This window comes from Cebus imitator, unplaced genomic scaffold (assembly GCF_001604975.1).
Source record: "Cebus imitator isolate Cc_AM_T3 unplaced genomic scaffold, Cebus_imitator-1.0 Scaffold42, whole genome shotgun sequence".
Lineage (NCBI taxonomy): Eukaryota > Metazoa > Chordata > Mammalia > Primates > Cebidae > Cebus > Cebus imitator.
Genome location: NW_016107357.1, coordinates 18,154,892 through 18,172,331, shown reverse-complemented (window position 1 = coordinate 18,172,331; position 17,440 = coordinate 18,154,892). Strand labels below are relative to the sequence as shown.

Below are 17,440 nucleotides of genomic sequence, written 5' to 3'. Positions count from 1 at the left end.
CTTGATTGGTTTAAAGTCCATTTTGTCTGAAACTAGAATTGAAACCCTGCTTTTTTCTGTTTTCATTTGCTTGGTAGATTTTTCTCCAGCCCTTTATTTTAAGCCTATGTGTGTCACTGCATATGAGATGGGTCTATCGAAGACAGAATGCCCATGGCTCTTGGTTCTTTATTCAGCTTTCCATGATGTGTCTTTTAATTAGAGTGTTTAGCCCATTTACATTCAAGGCATTGATATGTGTAGATTTGATCATGTCTTCATGATGTTAGCTGGTTAATTTGCAGACTTGTTTAAGTGGTTGTTTTATAGTGCCACTGGTCTGTGTACTTCAGTGTGTTTTTGTGGTGGCTGGTAATGGTCTTTCCCATATTTAGTGCTTCCTTCAGGGGCTCTTTAAGGCAGGTCTGGTGATAACAAATTTCCTCAGCATTTATTTGTCTGAAAAAGATCTTCTTTCTCCTTCACTTAGTTTGGATAGATGTGAATTTCTGGGTTGGAATTTCTTTCCTTTAAGAAAGTTGAGCCGTGGTGGCTCACACCTGTAATCCAAGCACTTTGGGAGGCTGAGGCAAGCGGATCACGAGGTCAAGATATTGAGACCATCCTGGTCAACATGGTGAAACCCCATCTCTACTAAAAAAATAAAAAAATTAGCTGGGTGTGGTGGCACACACCTGTAGTCCCAGCTACTCGGGATGCTGAGGCAGGAGAATCACTGGAACCTGGGAGGTGGAGAATGCAGTGAGCCGAGACCACGCCACTGCACTCCAGTCTGGCAACAGAGTGAGACTCTGACCCCCCACCCCCCAAAAAAAAAGAATGTTGAATATTGGCCCCCAGTCTCTTCTGGCTTATACGGTTTCTGCTAAGCATTCCGCTATTAGTCTGATGGGCTTCATTTTGTTGGTGACCTAACATTTCTCTCTAGCTGCCTTTAACATTTTTTTTCACTTCTACCTTGGAGAATATGAAGATTATGTGTCTTGGGGATGATCTTCCTGTGAAATATCTTACTGGGGTTCTCTGCATTTCCTGAGTTTGAACGTTGGCCTCTCCACCTAGGTTGGGGAAGTTCTCTTGCATGATGCACTGAAATATGTTTTCCAAATTGGTTCCATTCTCCCCATCTCTTTCAGGGACACATAGTTGCCAGCAAGAGCCCCTCCACACCCCCAACTGGGTTGTCTCCACCACTATAGTGAATGGCGGCTAGAACCCGCCAGTGCCCCAGCACCTGCTAGCACTGCACTGAAGCTGCTGCTACAGGGATGGAACCTACCATTACCAAACTATGAAACACTTTGGCTGACAACACCCTTCAGAGTATAGTGATCAGAGGTCTAGGAGCCCCTTGGCACCCCCCAGCACAGCAGATTTCTAACTCCAAGGAGCCAAAGAACAATCTCGGGTCCCAATACAAGTCCCCCAGAGTTAAGGTATAGCAGTGTAGTAGCTGGGAGCTGCCTGCTGGCACCCTAAAAATCTTCCAGAAACGAAGCCAGTTAGCTGAATCCACCTTATACTACAATCAAATCCTCAAGCTCATCAGATAGGATAAAAGAAGAAAAACCCATCCAAAGGTCAGCAGCCTCAAATATTGAAGGTAGATAAGCCCACAAAGATGAGAAAGAATCAGTACAGAACTCTGACAATTCAGAAAGCCCGAGCGCCTTTCTTCCGGACAACCACATCACTCTTCCAGCAAAAGCTCTGAAGCAGGGTGAGATGGCTAAAATGACAGAACTCGAATTCAGAATATGGTTAGACAGGAAGGTTATTGAACTATAGGAGTATGTTGAAACCCAATCCAAGGAAGCTAAAAATGATGATAAAACAATGCAGAAGTTGACAGACAAAATAGCCAGTATAGAAAAGAATGTTGCTGACCTGAGACAGTCGAAAAAATACACTACAAGAATTTCAGAGTCTGGCTCTGTCACCCAGGCTGGAGTGCAGGGGTGCAATTTTGGCTCACTGCAACCTCTGCCTCCCGGGTTCAAGTGATTCTCCTGCCTCAGCCTCCTGAGTAGCTGGCACCCTTGCCTCAGACTCTTGAGCTTCTTCAGATTTCATTGGTGCCACCTGCTTGCTGGGTCTCCAGACACTGGTTCCACCTCTACTTCCTGCGCCAGACGTTTTCCGTGGTTCTGCTGCTCGGGGCTGCCCAGTCTCCTGTCCTTGGCATGTTGGGCCCTTTGGATCCCCTTTTATAGCCAGGCTGTCCAGCTGCACCCAGGGGTTCTGGCTCTAACTGCCTACTACAGGGATATCCAGAATGAACTCCTAGAGGTCTGATGATTCCATCCAGCAGGTGGAAGGGGGACTTGTACGTTGGGGTGACCTTGGACCAACAAGAAATAGGAGATGGAAGAGAAGTAGCAGATTCATTCCCATTCTTTCTCCCTCCCATGGATGGCTCCAAGACACTATTTGTGTTTGCAGAATGCCTTGTGAGGCTCCAGTGTGCCAACTGGAGGCCCCTGCTGAACAGCTCTGTTGCTCTTCCTGGCTTGTGGTAGGGCAGCAGTTCCTCATGCATTCATTTGCATTGCTGCACGTCTTCCACTTGTGCCCTGCTTTTCTCACACTTGCAGTTGTAGTGGCCTCAGTAAAGCATAATCACTTCAGTTCTTGCCTCAGGTTAGAGTCATGACAACCCAAGCAGACAGCATACCGCGTAGAGACACTACCCATGATAAACAGGGAACGATTCCTTTCCTGTTTGTTATGCCAAATACGGAATACCAGAATAAAAACTTTTTTTTTTTTTTTTTTTTTTTGAAACGGTGTCTTGCTCTGTCACCCAGGCTGGAGTATAGTGGTGCAATCTCGGTTCGCTGCGACCTCCACCTCCTACGTTCAAGCAACTCTCTTGCCTCAGCCTCCTGAGTAGCTGGGATTATAGGCATGCACCACCATGCCCCACTGATTTTTGTATATTTAGTAGAGATGAGGTTTCACCACGTTGGGCAGGCTGCTCTCGAACTCCTGACCTTAAGTGATCTACCCGCCTCAGCCTCCCAAAGTGTTGGGATTATAGGCTAAACCATTTATTTTTGTGTGTGTAGCATGTAGCCTCAACTCATTCTGGAACTTACTCGTCATGAAATTTTAATATGCAGGAAGTCACTTCATAATTTATACTCTAAACAAAACCAGAAGAGTTTCTACCAGTTTCTCACTGGCTTAAAAAAAAAAAAACCTGCTTAAATAACTGATTTTCTTCTACTTGCATGTAAAATAAAAGAAGAATATTCAGGCCATGAATTTTTACTAGCTCTTATCTTGGCAAGAGTTGCGTTTCATTCTTCTTCATTTTGTGTAGGTGGGAGGCCTGTAGCTTGGTCATAATATTAAAAGCCTAAGTAGGTATTTCCGATTTCTCCTTCTGGCAGTGAAGAGCCTAATCATCTTAAGGTCATCTGTTACTCCTATTTTTGACATTACATCTGCCTATATCTACATTTCTGAATTTACATGTGCGATATTATGCATATCTAATTTTAGTACATTTTTGAATACGAGTCTCAAAACTGCAGGTAATTCAAATTATGTGTCACAAATGTTAGATTTGGTCTTTTAAAAAAATTTTTAAGAGTTTCTGCTTACACATTAATATAGTATAGCCCATGTCAGGTTCATTACATGTTGTACTTTGTGCTGTTCACCAGGCCTATAAAAAGTTATTTTTTTATATGAAGAAAAATTAAAAGGCCTATTTAGCAGTACTTAATGAAGATAGAATACACATATATGAAATTCATACGTTTTCTGGAACAAAATCAATATAAAACTTATTAAAGGAATTGGAACATGTTATGGATGTGCAGGGTTGGTAGGTGAAACTCTGGTTTTGGGAACATGAAACTTTAAGGATTGATTTAATTACCTGTTTTAGATTCACATTAGCCACACAATTAAATTATACCATTTTAGATGAAATGATACTGAACTTTGTTCTGTGAGAGATGTGTGCTGTTAATATTTATGGCTATTAAAAAGCCCAGGCTCAACCGGGCATGATGACTCACACCTGTAATCCCAGCACTTTGGGAGGCCGAGGTGGGCGGATCACGGGGTCAGGAGATTGAGACCATCCCGGTCAACATGGTGAAACCCCGTCTCGACTAAAAATACAAAAATTAGCTGGGCGTGGTGGTGCACGCCTGTAGTCCCAGCTACTCCGGAGGCTGAGGCAGGAGAATTGTTTGAACCTGGGAGGCGGAGGTTGTGGTGTGCCGATACTGTGCCATTGCACGACAGCCTGGGCAACAAGAATGAAACTCCGGCTCAAAAAAAAAAGCCCAGGTTCCATCCAGCACTTGTGTCAAGATTAGGATGCTATTTAACCAGCCACTATCACAGATATTTTTGAGTGCTGGGCAGAAGTGTTATCAGGAAGGTGACAGTGAGGTCACTCTCTTTACAACACAACAGACATGTATGAAATAATCTAGGGAATATCTAACTGTTCAAGCCTGTTCCATGTCAGGTTTACATGAATTCCATGCTTGGGTAAGTTTAACTTTCAAAAAGTTCTCTTTCACTGTGCCCAGAGTAAATGAGGCACTCAGCACTGATGGCCACCCAGACACCTTAACAACAACAGGGGTAGAACTGGTACATTCACCCAGAAAACAGGAGCTTTAGAAACATGTGAACATTTTCCCCGTGAAGCAAAGGAGTGAAAAATGTACAATTTTCCAAGATACGATTTTTACAAAGTACTTTCATTACAATATGACTTTTAAATGAGTTCTTGTGGGGTTGAGAACAATCTCCTGCACATAAAAAATCACCATCTTTTGGGTGCGGCAGTGGCCCACACTTGTAATTCCAGCACTTTGGGAGGCCAAGGCAGGTGGATCATGAGGTCAGGAGTTCGAGACCAGCCTGGCCAACACAGTGAAACCCCATCTCTACCAAAAGTACAAAAATTAGCTGGGTGTGGTGACAGCTGCCTATAATATCAGCTACTCGGGAGGCTGAGGCAGGAGAATTGCTTGAACCTAGGAGGCAGAGGTTGCAGTGAGCTAAAATTACACCACTGCAGTCCAGCCTGGGTGACAGAGCAAAACTCTGTCTCAAAAAAAAAAAAAAAAAAAAATGACCATCTGAAGAGTACCAATGGACAGTGATGACCAGAGTGCATTTGGAAAACTTCAAGTATGAATACAAATTTATTTTATGGAATAGATGCAAAAGATGTTTCTAAGGAAAGAAAGGAGAGGAGCAGATGAAATAAAGGCAGGATGATGTCTGTTAAGTATTGTGGCTGAGAATAGGAATATGTGGGCATTCATCATAATGTTTTCTTTGGGGGCTGAATGTTTGAATATTGGTCTGGTATTTCTTTCTTTTTTTTTTTTTTTGAGACAGAGTTTGACTCTTGTTACCCAGGCTGGGGTGCAATGGCACAATTTTGGGTCACTGCAATCTCCGCCTCCCTGGTTCAAGTGATTCTCCTGCCTCATCTTCCTGAGCAGCTGGGATTACAGGTATGCACCACCATGCCTGGCTAATTTTTGTATTTTTAGTAGAGACGGGGTTTCTCCATGTTGGTCAGAGTGGTCTCGAACTCTCGATCTCAGGTGATCCACCCACCTCGGCCTCCCAGGACTTCATTTCTTGACCTTGAGTAATGCAGTCCTGAGTTGAATTTGAATTGGAGAAGTGGAGAGCTTACATTGTGTTTGAGATTCACTGAGATATTTCCTGGGGGAATTCATGTTGATAAAGAAAAGCTTCCTCTCCTCTTTTGAGGCCTTGAGAAGAGAAGGAAGAGGGGTCTTCCTCTACTGGTGGGCCAGTGAGGAGGCTGGGAAGTGTGAATTTCTCCAGTAACCAGCTCTCTTCCTTTGCTCTTTCTCCAACATGGATGTGTCCCAAATCCCAGCCTCTTTCTCCGAGCCCTTCTGCCACCTCCCAGAACTTTAGAGCTGGGCAAGTCAGTCAGGAGGGCCTGTAAGAGCCAGAAAAATCTAGGGGCAGCTATGCGTTTATTCACTCATCTCTCACCTGTACTGTTACTTTGTGTCACCTCTGATTTGGGCATTATAAGTAGAACACCTGAATCTATCAGTGGACTTTATGTCCTGGATATTCATTCCTCTCCACTAGATGCTTGTTCTGCAGTGTTCCAGGGCAAACAGCAGTGCACTCTCTGATGTTTTGTGGAACTGACCTCATTTATTTTATTCAGTCTTCAGAGCATCAGATCATCTCCCTGAACAGGCTTGAAAACTCCTATGGTACAGCCAGATTTATTCCTTGCCCCATATAAAAGTCATACCAGAAGACAATGGCAAAATCTGGATACTGTTGCTCTGATGTCGTGCTGGTTAAGGTGTAAGATGACAGATAAGTCACTGGTACTCAGAACAGTACTTGGCATACAGCAAATGTTCAATTGGTATTTGAACGTTTAATACACCACTTATCAGGGTACTGATTCTCTTTCATACTAAGACAGAAAATGAAATCCTATTAAAGGATATGAATTTCCCCTGAGCAGGGAAGAGCTTTCTAAGAGAGCCGTATAAAAATTAAATAATCTGGGAGATAGTGATTTTTTTTTTTTTGTCTTTGGAGGTTTTCAATGGGTCTGGCTGACCCACATAACAGGGAAAGGGGGTGGGCCGGGTACCTGGTGACTCTGAGGTCCCACCATCATATATACAACAGACTTAGACAGCATTACAGGTTTCAGTGTAGTGTTTGGGATTGTCCTCTATCTACCTCAACTTACAAGCTCAAAGATTTCTGAGTCCCAGTTATAAGTTAAACGGAAAAAGAAGAGGATGAGAAAGTTAGTTAAATAGTTTAATCAGAGCAGTTTTACAATTCTAAAATTAACAAGCAGACTTGTAATAAAAGAGCTCCAATGTTTGCAAAATGACCTTGTTTCCATTCTGAATCTGACTTTTTAATTGTAAAGATTAGCATTACATTTAAAAGGACTCAAAATGGAAACAATGGAGTGATGTGGACGATCATCCGTTTTGTGATGCAACTGATGAAATCCCTGACTGGCTATTGCTTCAGCTTTGATATTAAAAAATGGCCTGACAAGAAAGTCCTTAATCAACAAAACTAATCACAGGTGGCTGAAAGAGAAAAACCCAAAACTACTGTCAAGTTCATAACCTATCACACTGTTGGTGGATGACACTGGCTCCAGATATACAATTAAGCCCACGACACTTTATTACTATGAATATAATTATGAAGTTTCTCTCACATTGATCAACTTGTTTCTGAAGGTTTTCTGTGTTCATTTAAACTTGCATAATAAACATGCAATGAATGGTTTCTTTTGAAAGTGTATTTTTTGCAGTCTTTTGTTTTCATACAAAGATTTCATAAAGTTGCAACGTTGCATCGGAGCATTACCAAAATAATAGCGGAGCATATGGTAGGGCAAATGTGAATTTAGCTGAATGAGAAGAGCCTCCTTTCATCCTGAGACACACCACCCGTGTTTTTTGTTTGTTGGTTTTTGTTTTAAGGTGCAAACTGCTTTTCTTACCCTCCCCCACAAAGAAAAGAATAAAGGAAAAAAAAAACCTCACAAAATCAATCTAAGAAAAGAAAGGTCGATGTAAAGAAAATAAAGATGCTTTGTCATGCACGTATCTTCTGCATAGCTCAACCCACATATAGTAAGGCACTATTTCCCTTCGCAACTCGTGTCCACGGCAACCTGTTAAGTGCTACAGTGCTCTGTGACCAATAGACAGTTTCCTTCCAGGATGGCGAAATAAAGAGGCCGGGTGAGTGTGGCTGCCACGCGTCTCTGTGAAGGTCCCGTAGCTCGAAGAGACTCCAGGAGTCTCAGAAGAAAATCCGTCTATGTGTGTTATGACAGTGTCCAGAATGGTTTTCTTTCCAGAGTTCCTTTTTTGTCTGAATATGAATTTAGATTATTCTTCAGTCTTTAGTCTCAAAGAAAATACAGAAGGTGTGTGGGGGGGAACAGGTCTTCCGTTTGAAACAGCTTCGATGCTCCCAGGAAACACACAACGCTGGCAATTCACAAACTCAGCCAAATGTTTCCAAGAGAGCAGAGAAATTGAGAGAGGGAGAGAGAGGGGTGGGGTTTTGGTTTGTAGAGGTGATGGGGTCTGAGTTTAATTTAGCTGGTCTTCATACTGTTTCCGGAAACAATCCCCTGCTGGGAAGAATTCCCAACACCTTTCTTGATACATCTTCCAGACATAAGACTCCTGTAAAAGTAAAGGGAATGTATTCATATCTTCCCCAAAGTGTGCGCTAACAAAACATAAGGTAGAAACACATTTCTGATACCTATATCACATGTAATGGAAAAGCGCACATTCATTTAGATGGTAACTATACCAGACCTTATTAATTTCTAGTAATAATCATCCTGATCGTAATTAATAATGATTAAAAATATGTTGGCTGGGTATACTTGTACCTGTAATCACAGCACTTTGGGAGGCTAAGATGGGAGGATCACTTGAGCTCAGGCATTCGAGACCAGCCTGGGCAACATAATTAGACCTTGTCTGTATTAAAAGAAAAAAGCCAGGTGTGGTGGTGCACACCTGTAGTCCCAGGTACTTGTGGGGCTGAAACAGGAGGATTTCTTGAGCCTGGGAAGTCAAGGCTGTAGTAAGCCCTGATCATGCCACTTAACTCAACTCCAGCCTGGGCAAAACAGCAAGACTTTGTCTCAAAAAAATATATACGTGTGTGTGTGTATGCTTTTGAGGGCTCTCTTAAAATATTGTAGCCTTCAAACTAACAATCTTTGCACATTGGTAAAGAAATTTCAAATAGCTTTAAATACCCTATACATTTAATATGTATTGTACATAATACTTTGGTTTGAAGTTCATTGGAAATCATCTGCTATCTGATTAAACAATCAAGGACACTATAAAATAATTAAGAATACTCCTTTTTTTTTTTTTTTTTTTTTTTTTTTTTTTTTTTTTTTTGAGAGAGTCTCACTGTCACCCAGGCTGGAGTGATCTCAACTCACTGCAACCTCCGCCTTCCAAGTTCGAGTGGTTCTCCTGCCTCAGCCTCCCGAGTAGCTGTGGCTACAGGCATGTGCCACCACGCCTGGCTAACTTTTTGTATTTTTAGTAGAGATGGGGTTTCACCATGTTAGCCAGGATGGTCTCAATCTCCTGACCTCGTGATCTGCCCAGCTCAGCCTCCCAAAGTGCTGGGACCACAGGCATGAGCCACTGTGCCCAGCCTAAGAACACTCCATTTTTTAAATAATGGAATTCAAAACTCAAATCCAGCATTTTCAGTTAATAAAAGCTTGTTGTCTTAAGTAAAATTAGTATAGAATTCTACTTTAACAAAGGCAGTATTTTTCCATACTCATCCAACATTACAGGAACTTTATATCAAGATAACTAATATCTGAAAGCAATTCCATCCCTTGCTGTTTAATGCACACATTTTGTTCTGACATTTAGGGCTTCTCATTTCTTTCAGAAGATGACATGTATTCATAATTTACCTACCTGTCCTGTGTGTTCTGTTTCATCTTTGTTTATAAGATACATCAGAAAAAACCTACAGATACAGAGAAACTGATCAGAAATGAACTGTATGGAAATATTAGGTTAAATGGGCATATTTAGATATATTGTTATGTTGCATTCAATTATGGCCAGCTCAGAGAAAACACCACGTGCAAATTTTTGAAAAAATTACAGTGTACCAGAAAGAGAGAAGGCTGTTGTTGACCTGACTTTTCTGATCTGATGCTTTTTTACCCTGGAGCCTTCAAGTTAGGAATAATACAGTGGTCAGAATCAAATCGGCACTGATGAATTAGAACTGAAAACTAGCTTAAGGAGAAGTTTTAATTTACTGATAAAGTTCCACTGAGATAGCTAAACCAATTTTTTTTCCCTATAATGCTACTCAGCATTTCTTCTGTTTGATACTGAAATTGGGTCAGAAAATCAGTAAGAATAACATTTTACCAAACAATAGTTTGGGCTAATCTCGAGTAATGGGAAGATTTCTATGTATTAATATTTTTTAAAATGCAGCTTTTAAGTTGCTGTCCATCAGTGCCTGATGAGATCTCTAAGTCCTCTGTAAGATCTATAAGAAGAAAAATGAAGACTTGCACCTCCCTAGGAAGCAGCCTGAGAATTCCTATCTGAAATGAGAAACATGACCAAGATTCCCAGAGTGACTCTGTTCCTTCCTCCCTGTCCACCTCTTCATTTCAAGTTCTAGAAAGTATCAATCACATGAAGAGCTGGAATTTAACCTCTTTAGCCAACCTACTCCAGCAGAAAAGAGAGCCATTAGCTGTTGGTCTTTTTCTTGAAGTATCTTCAGCAATTGTTTCTTTAAAAAGAAATGGAAAAACTCCTCTCTGTTCTTAAACGGGTGGGGACTGGTGGTGGCTGCAGGGAGAGGAGGTGAAACATTCTGAAACAGGCACACTCACAAGTAATTAGCCAAGTTGTGTTCCTGTAAAGTGTGGGTTTCAAAGCCATGTGGCACCGTGTCGAAGTAATCGTTACCTATTCCGCAGATGAAGCATTTGGTCTAGAAAACCAAAAAAATATTCACGTCAGAGTTGAGAAAGCAAAACAGAAGGAAAACACAACTGGCCATGTAGGGACAGCTATTTGGTTGACTCAATACAGGTCAAAGACCATCACGGGGAGGTTGTGCCAAACCCACGAATATAAATGGAACTGTCGCTGTAACTCTATCTTGGTGTTGGCCCAAATGACACAGGTACCAGCAGCAAGAAGTAGCAGACGCAGACAGGGAACAGAGGATGATGATGGCTGAAAAGTACCCACCCAAACAAAATGTGATGACCAAGCGGGGAAAGGTGTGGACTGCTTTCCTTTAGAAAAGGCCAAATCAAATACCAAGCTATGAGGCATCCCATCTACAATTTGGCGAGGGTCCACCAGGTGCTGTGCTAGGTACAGAATTAACCAGTGGATGTGTATAGAGAACAGTTTTCCCCTCTAGGAACCAGGTGCCTGGTCCTCTTGCGTCCACCTTCTCTGGACCACACCTCTCCTCATGCAGCCTGTAGAGAGGCACCTGCTTACATCTGCCATGTCCAGGCAGGCCTGGTCCACAAAACCCACGAAGAAGCAGACCCTCCATTTTATTAATAGAATTGCACATGTGTCAATTCAAATGTATTCAATAATTATTGTCTCATGTGATGAGTGCTCATCTTTCCCTGCCAGGTGTAAGCTGTTTAATGCCATCTGAAGCATGTTTGAGGCCCTGTATTTTAGGGACTACAGTCAAGGTGATTGATTATAATAGTGTATGCAGTTCTTCCTGCCTTACTGATCCATAACGGCTGACAGCTAATAGGCCACATTGAGGAATTTGGGAGAACAGTCAGTCAGGTCTTCATAACACTACAGTGATGTTTCTTAAATTGAACTGGCTCAAACCACACCCACCAGCTTTACCAAATGAACCTGTCCTTCCTCTGGGTTACCTGTGTTAGCTAACTATGCCACATCCGTCTGGTGGCTCATGCCTGAAACCTGGATATCCCCTTGCTTGCTCTATCCTCTGCATCCGGCCAATCACCAAGTTCCTCACGGAGGATGCAGGAACTAGATGGATTCAGGCAGTACTTGGCCAACTCCCAAGTGACACTTCTTTAGCAAAAGCTTCATAATCTCCCACCTGGAAAATGCTGACGGCCCACTTCCCTGCCCCGGTTCTTGCCAGTTTCTAGTTCACGCCTCACATGTTAAACCATAGTTATCGTTCTAAAATGCAAATCTGATCATCTGGCTGCCCTGCTGAAAGCCCTATTCTTGTTTCCCACAGCCCGTATATTAAACTGTAAATTTCTCAAATGAGTGATTAGGTGCTTCGTTCACTGGTCTTCCTCTCCAGCCTCATCATCAGAATTTAATCTGCATCTGGTAGCACTGAGGCTGCTAAGAAAAAAAGTGCATCAAATTCTCTAAAGTCAGCCTTGGGATATAATTTCAGGTGGTGACGTCCTCATAGACCCCATTGTGAGTGGTACCCCTGGAGATGTGTATGGTGTAGAAAAAGGGGTTAGGGAGGTTGCCCAAACTGTCCTCCTCTCTCCCTATCAAAGTCCACAACTTGCACAGTCTTCAGGCCTCAACACAGACATTCCTTCTTCTAGAAGTTCCCTGACCATCTAGGAGTGAATCAGATATCAGCCTACAGACCCCAGCACCCACGACTTTACTCCCATAAAGGACTCACCACACTGCTCTGTAATCATCTATTTACTTGTCATTGAATCTGTGGTGTTGAATGAATAGTCTCCCCATTTCTGGAGAGACAGGATGCTGTCCCTATTGCTGTTTACATGCATGTGGGGTCCACCAGTTTCAGCCTACCACGCTATTCAACTCTATGTATTGCTTGAATGGAAAACAGGCCAGTGAAACCACAAGTTGTGCCCTTTCCCCTCCTCTTCCCACATTCATGATTCTCTTGATAAAGGCAGTGAGGAGAATGAGTGCCCAGGACAGCAAAAAAGCTGAGTCGTGCCTGTAGAAGCTTACCTCCATATCTTCTTTGACTTGTTCCTGTTGGTCTCTTAGTTCTCCAAAAGCATCAATGATAAGACCTGGAGTTAAATAAAAACACAATTTAACCTTAAGCAATGAACAATAATTCACAGTTCCTTGGCTAATCCTCTCAGGGAAAGGGGACATGTACAACTATCTTGGAAAATGCTCAGAACGTGGTAAACCTGATTACATATCCCACACTTCTAGGAAGGGGGAGCTGGTGTTCTTGCTTTTGGGGGCATACGCTCACTGAAAGAGTGTTTTAAAATGAAGTGACAGTAGGAAACCCCTTTTGTTAACTTGGCATAGACAGATGTTATGTTGTTACCTACTTCATGCTGAAAAAGAGCAGCTGAGATTTATAAGTACAGAAAACTCTACTAATAAGATTTTTCAAGTACTAACGTGGAAATAAAACATTACCACTTGAACTAAGAAATTTGCCTCAAGACAACTTTTTCTTGGAGATAGTTTTGCTCTGTCGCCCAGGCTGGAGTTCAGTGGTGTGATCACAGCTCACTGAAGCCTCAACCTCCTGGGCTCAAGTGATCCTCCTGTTTCAGCTTCCCAAGTAGCTGGGACTACAGGTGCACCCCACCACACCCTGCTAACTTCCCTGTTTGTAAAGACAGGGTTTTGTCATGTTGTCCAGGCTGGTCTCGAACTCCTGAGCTCAAGCAGTCCTTTCGCCACAGCTTCCCAAAGTGGTAGGATTACAGGCATGAGCCATGGCGCTGAGCCTCAAATCACATGTTTCACAAGTCCCTTATAAGTAGGCTTACTGTAATTTCATTGATTGTGGTAATCAGAAACACTGCATTGGGTCATTTTGTTTCAGCTCTTCTTCCCTCCTGTGACCCACTGGCTTCACACTTTCTTCCAAGTTATTTTATAACTTTGCCCTCTTATAAAACATGTTATTTTTACACTCAATAAGGGCAGAATGAATTATGAGTCCCTTAAACTTGTCCACAGCACATAACTAAAAAATAGTGTTATTTGATGTCTGTGGAACTTAAAAGAGATTGTCACATTTATAGACATTTAATTCAAGCCAGGATAAATATGTTAAGCAGAAAAGATAACATGATTTTTCTGAAAGAGGAGAACGCCACACTCCAAGTTACCAGGAAGTAAAAGGAAGAACTAGTGGGTCAATACAGCACTGTGGTTTCCAGGGCTCTGGACCAGACTGCCTGGGTACAGATGGATTCGAGACCCAGCCCTGTCCAACTGTGCACTTTGGCCAAGTTCCTTAGACTTACTGTGGCTCAGTAACTTCACACATAAGATAGAAGCACCATTCTCATAATGTTGTTGAAATATAAAATTAGTCAATACATGTGTCCATCAGATAATAGGTATTCATCAATGATACCATTAGTAGCTTTATGATTATTTATAAAGCACTGACTATGCATCAGGTATTACACTGGGTACTTGAATGGTATGTCTTTTCTGTTTTCTTTTTTTGAGACAGGGTCTTGTTCTTGTTACCCAGGCTGAAGTGCAATGGTACAATCCCAGCTCACTGCAACTTCCTCTTCCTGGGTTCAACTGATTCTCCTGCCTCAGCCTCCTGGGTAGCTGGGCTTACAGGCACGCACCACCACACCCAGCTAATTTTTGTATTTTCAGTAGAGATGAGGTCTCGCCATGTTGGCCAGGCTGGTCTTGAACTCCTGACCTCAAGTGATCGACCTGCTTCGGTTTCCCAAAGTGTTGGGATTACAGGTGTCGCCACTATGCCTGGCCTGTATGTCATTTTTTAAAACCTCAACAACCAGAGGACTTGGAAGTTGTTGTTGTTGTTATTTTTGAGATGCAGCTTCCCTCTTGTTGCCCAGGCTGGAGGGCAGTGGTGCAATCTTGGCTCACTTCAACCTCTGCCTCCCGAGTTCAAGTGATTCTCCTGCCTCAGCCTCCCAGTTAGCTGGGATTATAGGTGTGCAACACCACACCCGGCTAATTTTGCATTTTTAGTAGAGACAGGGTTTCACCATGTTGGTCAGGCTGGTCTCAAACTCCTGACCTCAAGTGATCCACCTGCCTCAGCATCCCAAAGTGCTGGGATTACTAGTATGAGCCACTATGCCCAACTGGCTTAGAAGTTTAAAGGGTTAAATGGCTCACCCACCCAAGTAAAGCTGGGGTTCATGAGTCTGAAACCCAGGGGTGGGAATCAAGCCAAGAAAAGTGCCCTTTCCATTACGTTATTTGAAAAGGACAAAATAAAATTGTATCTTCCCGTCATACCAGGGTTCCATGCTGCTTTTATTTCCTGTCAATTGCATGATGAAGAAATACTCAAAGGAAAAGTCTGATTTGGCTTTGCCAGAAAACTACTTGCCATGATTACCCTACCTTGATTATTAACTTCAGCGATATGTGGCTCAAATTCTAGATGTTCCTCAGCTTCAGTGAGGATGATACTTGCCTTGTATTATGGCCAAGAGAATGACAATAACAAAGAAGAAGAAAGTGATGTCAAAGATGATCCGATAGATCTCATATTCGTCTCCTGCTGGGTCTTCAATCTCGTCCCCGATCCCTCCTCCAGCGCGAACTCCAACATACATGTGGAACATATAGCACTGGAAAAGAGACATGTTATCACTTCCTGGAGGGACATTACCCACTTTTTTTTTTTTTTTGAGACAGTCTTGCTCTTGTTGCCCACGTTGGAGTGCAGTGGTGCTATCTCAGTTCACTGCAACCTCTGCCTCCTGGGTTCAAGCGATTCTCCTGCCTCAGCCTCCTGAGTAGCTGGGATCACAGGTGCCCACCACCATGCCCGGCTAATTTTTGTATTTTTAGCAGAGACAGGGTTTCACTATGTTGGTCAGGCTCGTTTCAAACTCCTGACCTCAGGTGATCCGCCCACCTTGGCCACCCAAAGTGCCTCAATTACAGGCATGAGCCACTGTGCCTAGTCGATGTTACCCATTTTTATACTCAACAAACCTGAGTTGTCTCTCTAGTTCCTAATCCTCACTCTGGAAATGGGAATCATTGCATTCTAAACGGCCTCTTTTTGTTTGAATGTTTGTAGCTGTGAAGCAAACACTTGGCTTTTGCATGCTGCTGTCTTTTAAACAAAAGTGTATACTGCCTACTACGCTTAGCACTTTCTCTCTGGAGAAAATTGAAAATACTTCACTGGTATCTTGGCTCCGAACCAGCTGGGATAATAAGGTAGTCGTATTATGAACACATTAAGAGGTATACAACTATATTGTATTCAATTATTTTGGATAAAACAGACATTGGAAAGGCGAGGTAAAAGCCCGACATATAGTAAGATGGAATCTTAGAAATTAATACTAACACCCTCCCTTCACCTAGGATATATGAAATGTGATGCTGAAATTCTTTTCTACTTTAATATCTAGAATAAAGAAGAGATGAGACCCAAGGAGGAAATAGCATCTTATTGTTTAAACCCTAAAACATCAAAGCAACCAACAAGTACACTGCCTGTGCCCAGTGCTGGCAAAGGAGGGGTTCACTAAAGTGCATTTTGGGGCGGTGTCCTCAGCCTCAGCACCAATGACATTTTTGGCTGGATAATTCTTTGGGCAGGGGCTATTTATTCTGTGCACTGTATGATACTTTTAAAAGATCCCTGGATCTCTACCCCCTAGATATCAAGAGCACCCTACCTCATAGTGACAATAAAAGATATCTCCAGACACCAAGTGTCCTGGGGGTGGCGGAGGGGGAAGGTGAGCAGTAAGGTCATGCTGGGTTGGGAGTCACTGGCTTGGAACCTCCAATATTTTATCATTTAAGCTAAGTCCAAACTCCCTTTTCAGGCCCTTGAATTTAGCCACACGCACCTTTCCCAAGAACTTCCCTCTCGGCTCTCCTCATTCCTCCTCCAAATGAAACTATTCCTGATTCCAGATCTTTGAGCATACATTCTCCTTCTCTTGCAATATCCTTTTCCATTCTGATCCGTTCCTACTCATCCTGTAGGGCCTAAATTAGCAATCCTTCCTCTGAGATTTTCTTAGATTGTTCCAGACCCCCTACGTTACTCAACGGATGCGTCACCCATCAATTCCAAACCTAGTTGCTGCTGACCATAATGAAGGGGACAAAGGCCTTAACACAGAAACACTACAGTCCTCTGCTGCTCTTCATTTCTGGTCATTGCTTCTCAGTCTCCCTGGCCAAGTCTTCCTCATCTCCTTGTAGCTTCATAAGCAAATGCCCTAGCACTAGGTTCTTTGAACTTTTTCTTTCTAGGACACTCCCTTGGGGGAACTTGCCCAGTTTCCTGGCTTTAAGTGTCATTTCCGTGCCAATAGCACTCATTTCTATTTCCAGCCTGGATCTTTTCCTTGAATTCCACACTTGGATATCCAGCTTGCTTATTTTGTGTTGTCTGTCTCATTCCACTAGGACTGACTGCATTCCAGCAAGAAATACTTTGGTTATTACTCTGTTGCCAGTGCCTAAAATAATGTCCAGCACGTGATAGGTCCTCAAATAATTTGTGGGATGAATGAGGAGTGAGACCAGCTGTTCTCATGGAGCCTTCACTGCCTCAACTCACAGATCTCACATTCGCAGGACACTTTAAAAAGCACAATGTGGGCCGGGTGCAGTGGCTCACACCTGTAATCCCAGCACTTTGGGAGGCAGAGGTGGGCAGATCGTGAGGTCAAGAGATCAAGACCATCCTGGCCAAAATGGTGAAACCCTATCGCTACTAAAAATACAAAAATTAGCTGGACATGGTGTGCATGCCTGTAGTCCTGGCAACTCAGAGGCTGAGGCAGGAGAATCGGTTGGACCTGGGAGGTGGAGGTTGCAGTGAGCCAAGATTACGCCACTGCACTCCAGCCTGGCAACAGAGCAAGACTCTGTTAAAAAAA

At 42.9% G+C, this 17,440-nt stretch overlaps 1 protein-coding gene across 1 annotated transcript in view; it reads right to left on the bottom strand.

The window, feature by feature from the left end:
• Positions 1–6,808: 6,808 nt before the first annotated feature.
• Positions 6,809–17,440, bottom strand: part of RYR2 (ryanodine receptor 2) — a 787,527-nt gene continuing 776,895 nt past the window's right edge. Inside the window, exons 101-105 of the mRNA XM_037737814.1 lie at positions 14,995–15,151; positions 12,549–12,613; positions 10,457–10,557; positions 9,510–9,561; positions 6,809–8,225 (exon numbers count right to left, since the gene is read on the bottom strand). Coding sequence (XP_037593742.1) covers positions 8,130–8,225; positions 9,510–9,561; positions 10,457–10,557; positions 12,549–12,613; positions 14,995–15,151 — 471 coding nt within the window. The 3' untranslated portion in view covers positions 6,809–8,129. The remainder of the gene's footprint in view (positions 8,226–9,509; positions 9,562–10,456; positions 10,558–12,548; positions 12,614–14,994; positions 15,152–17,440) is intronic.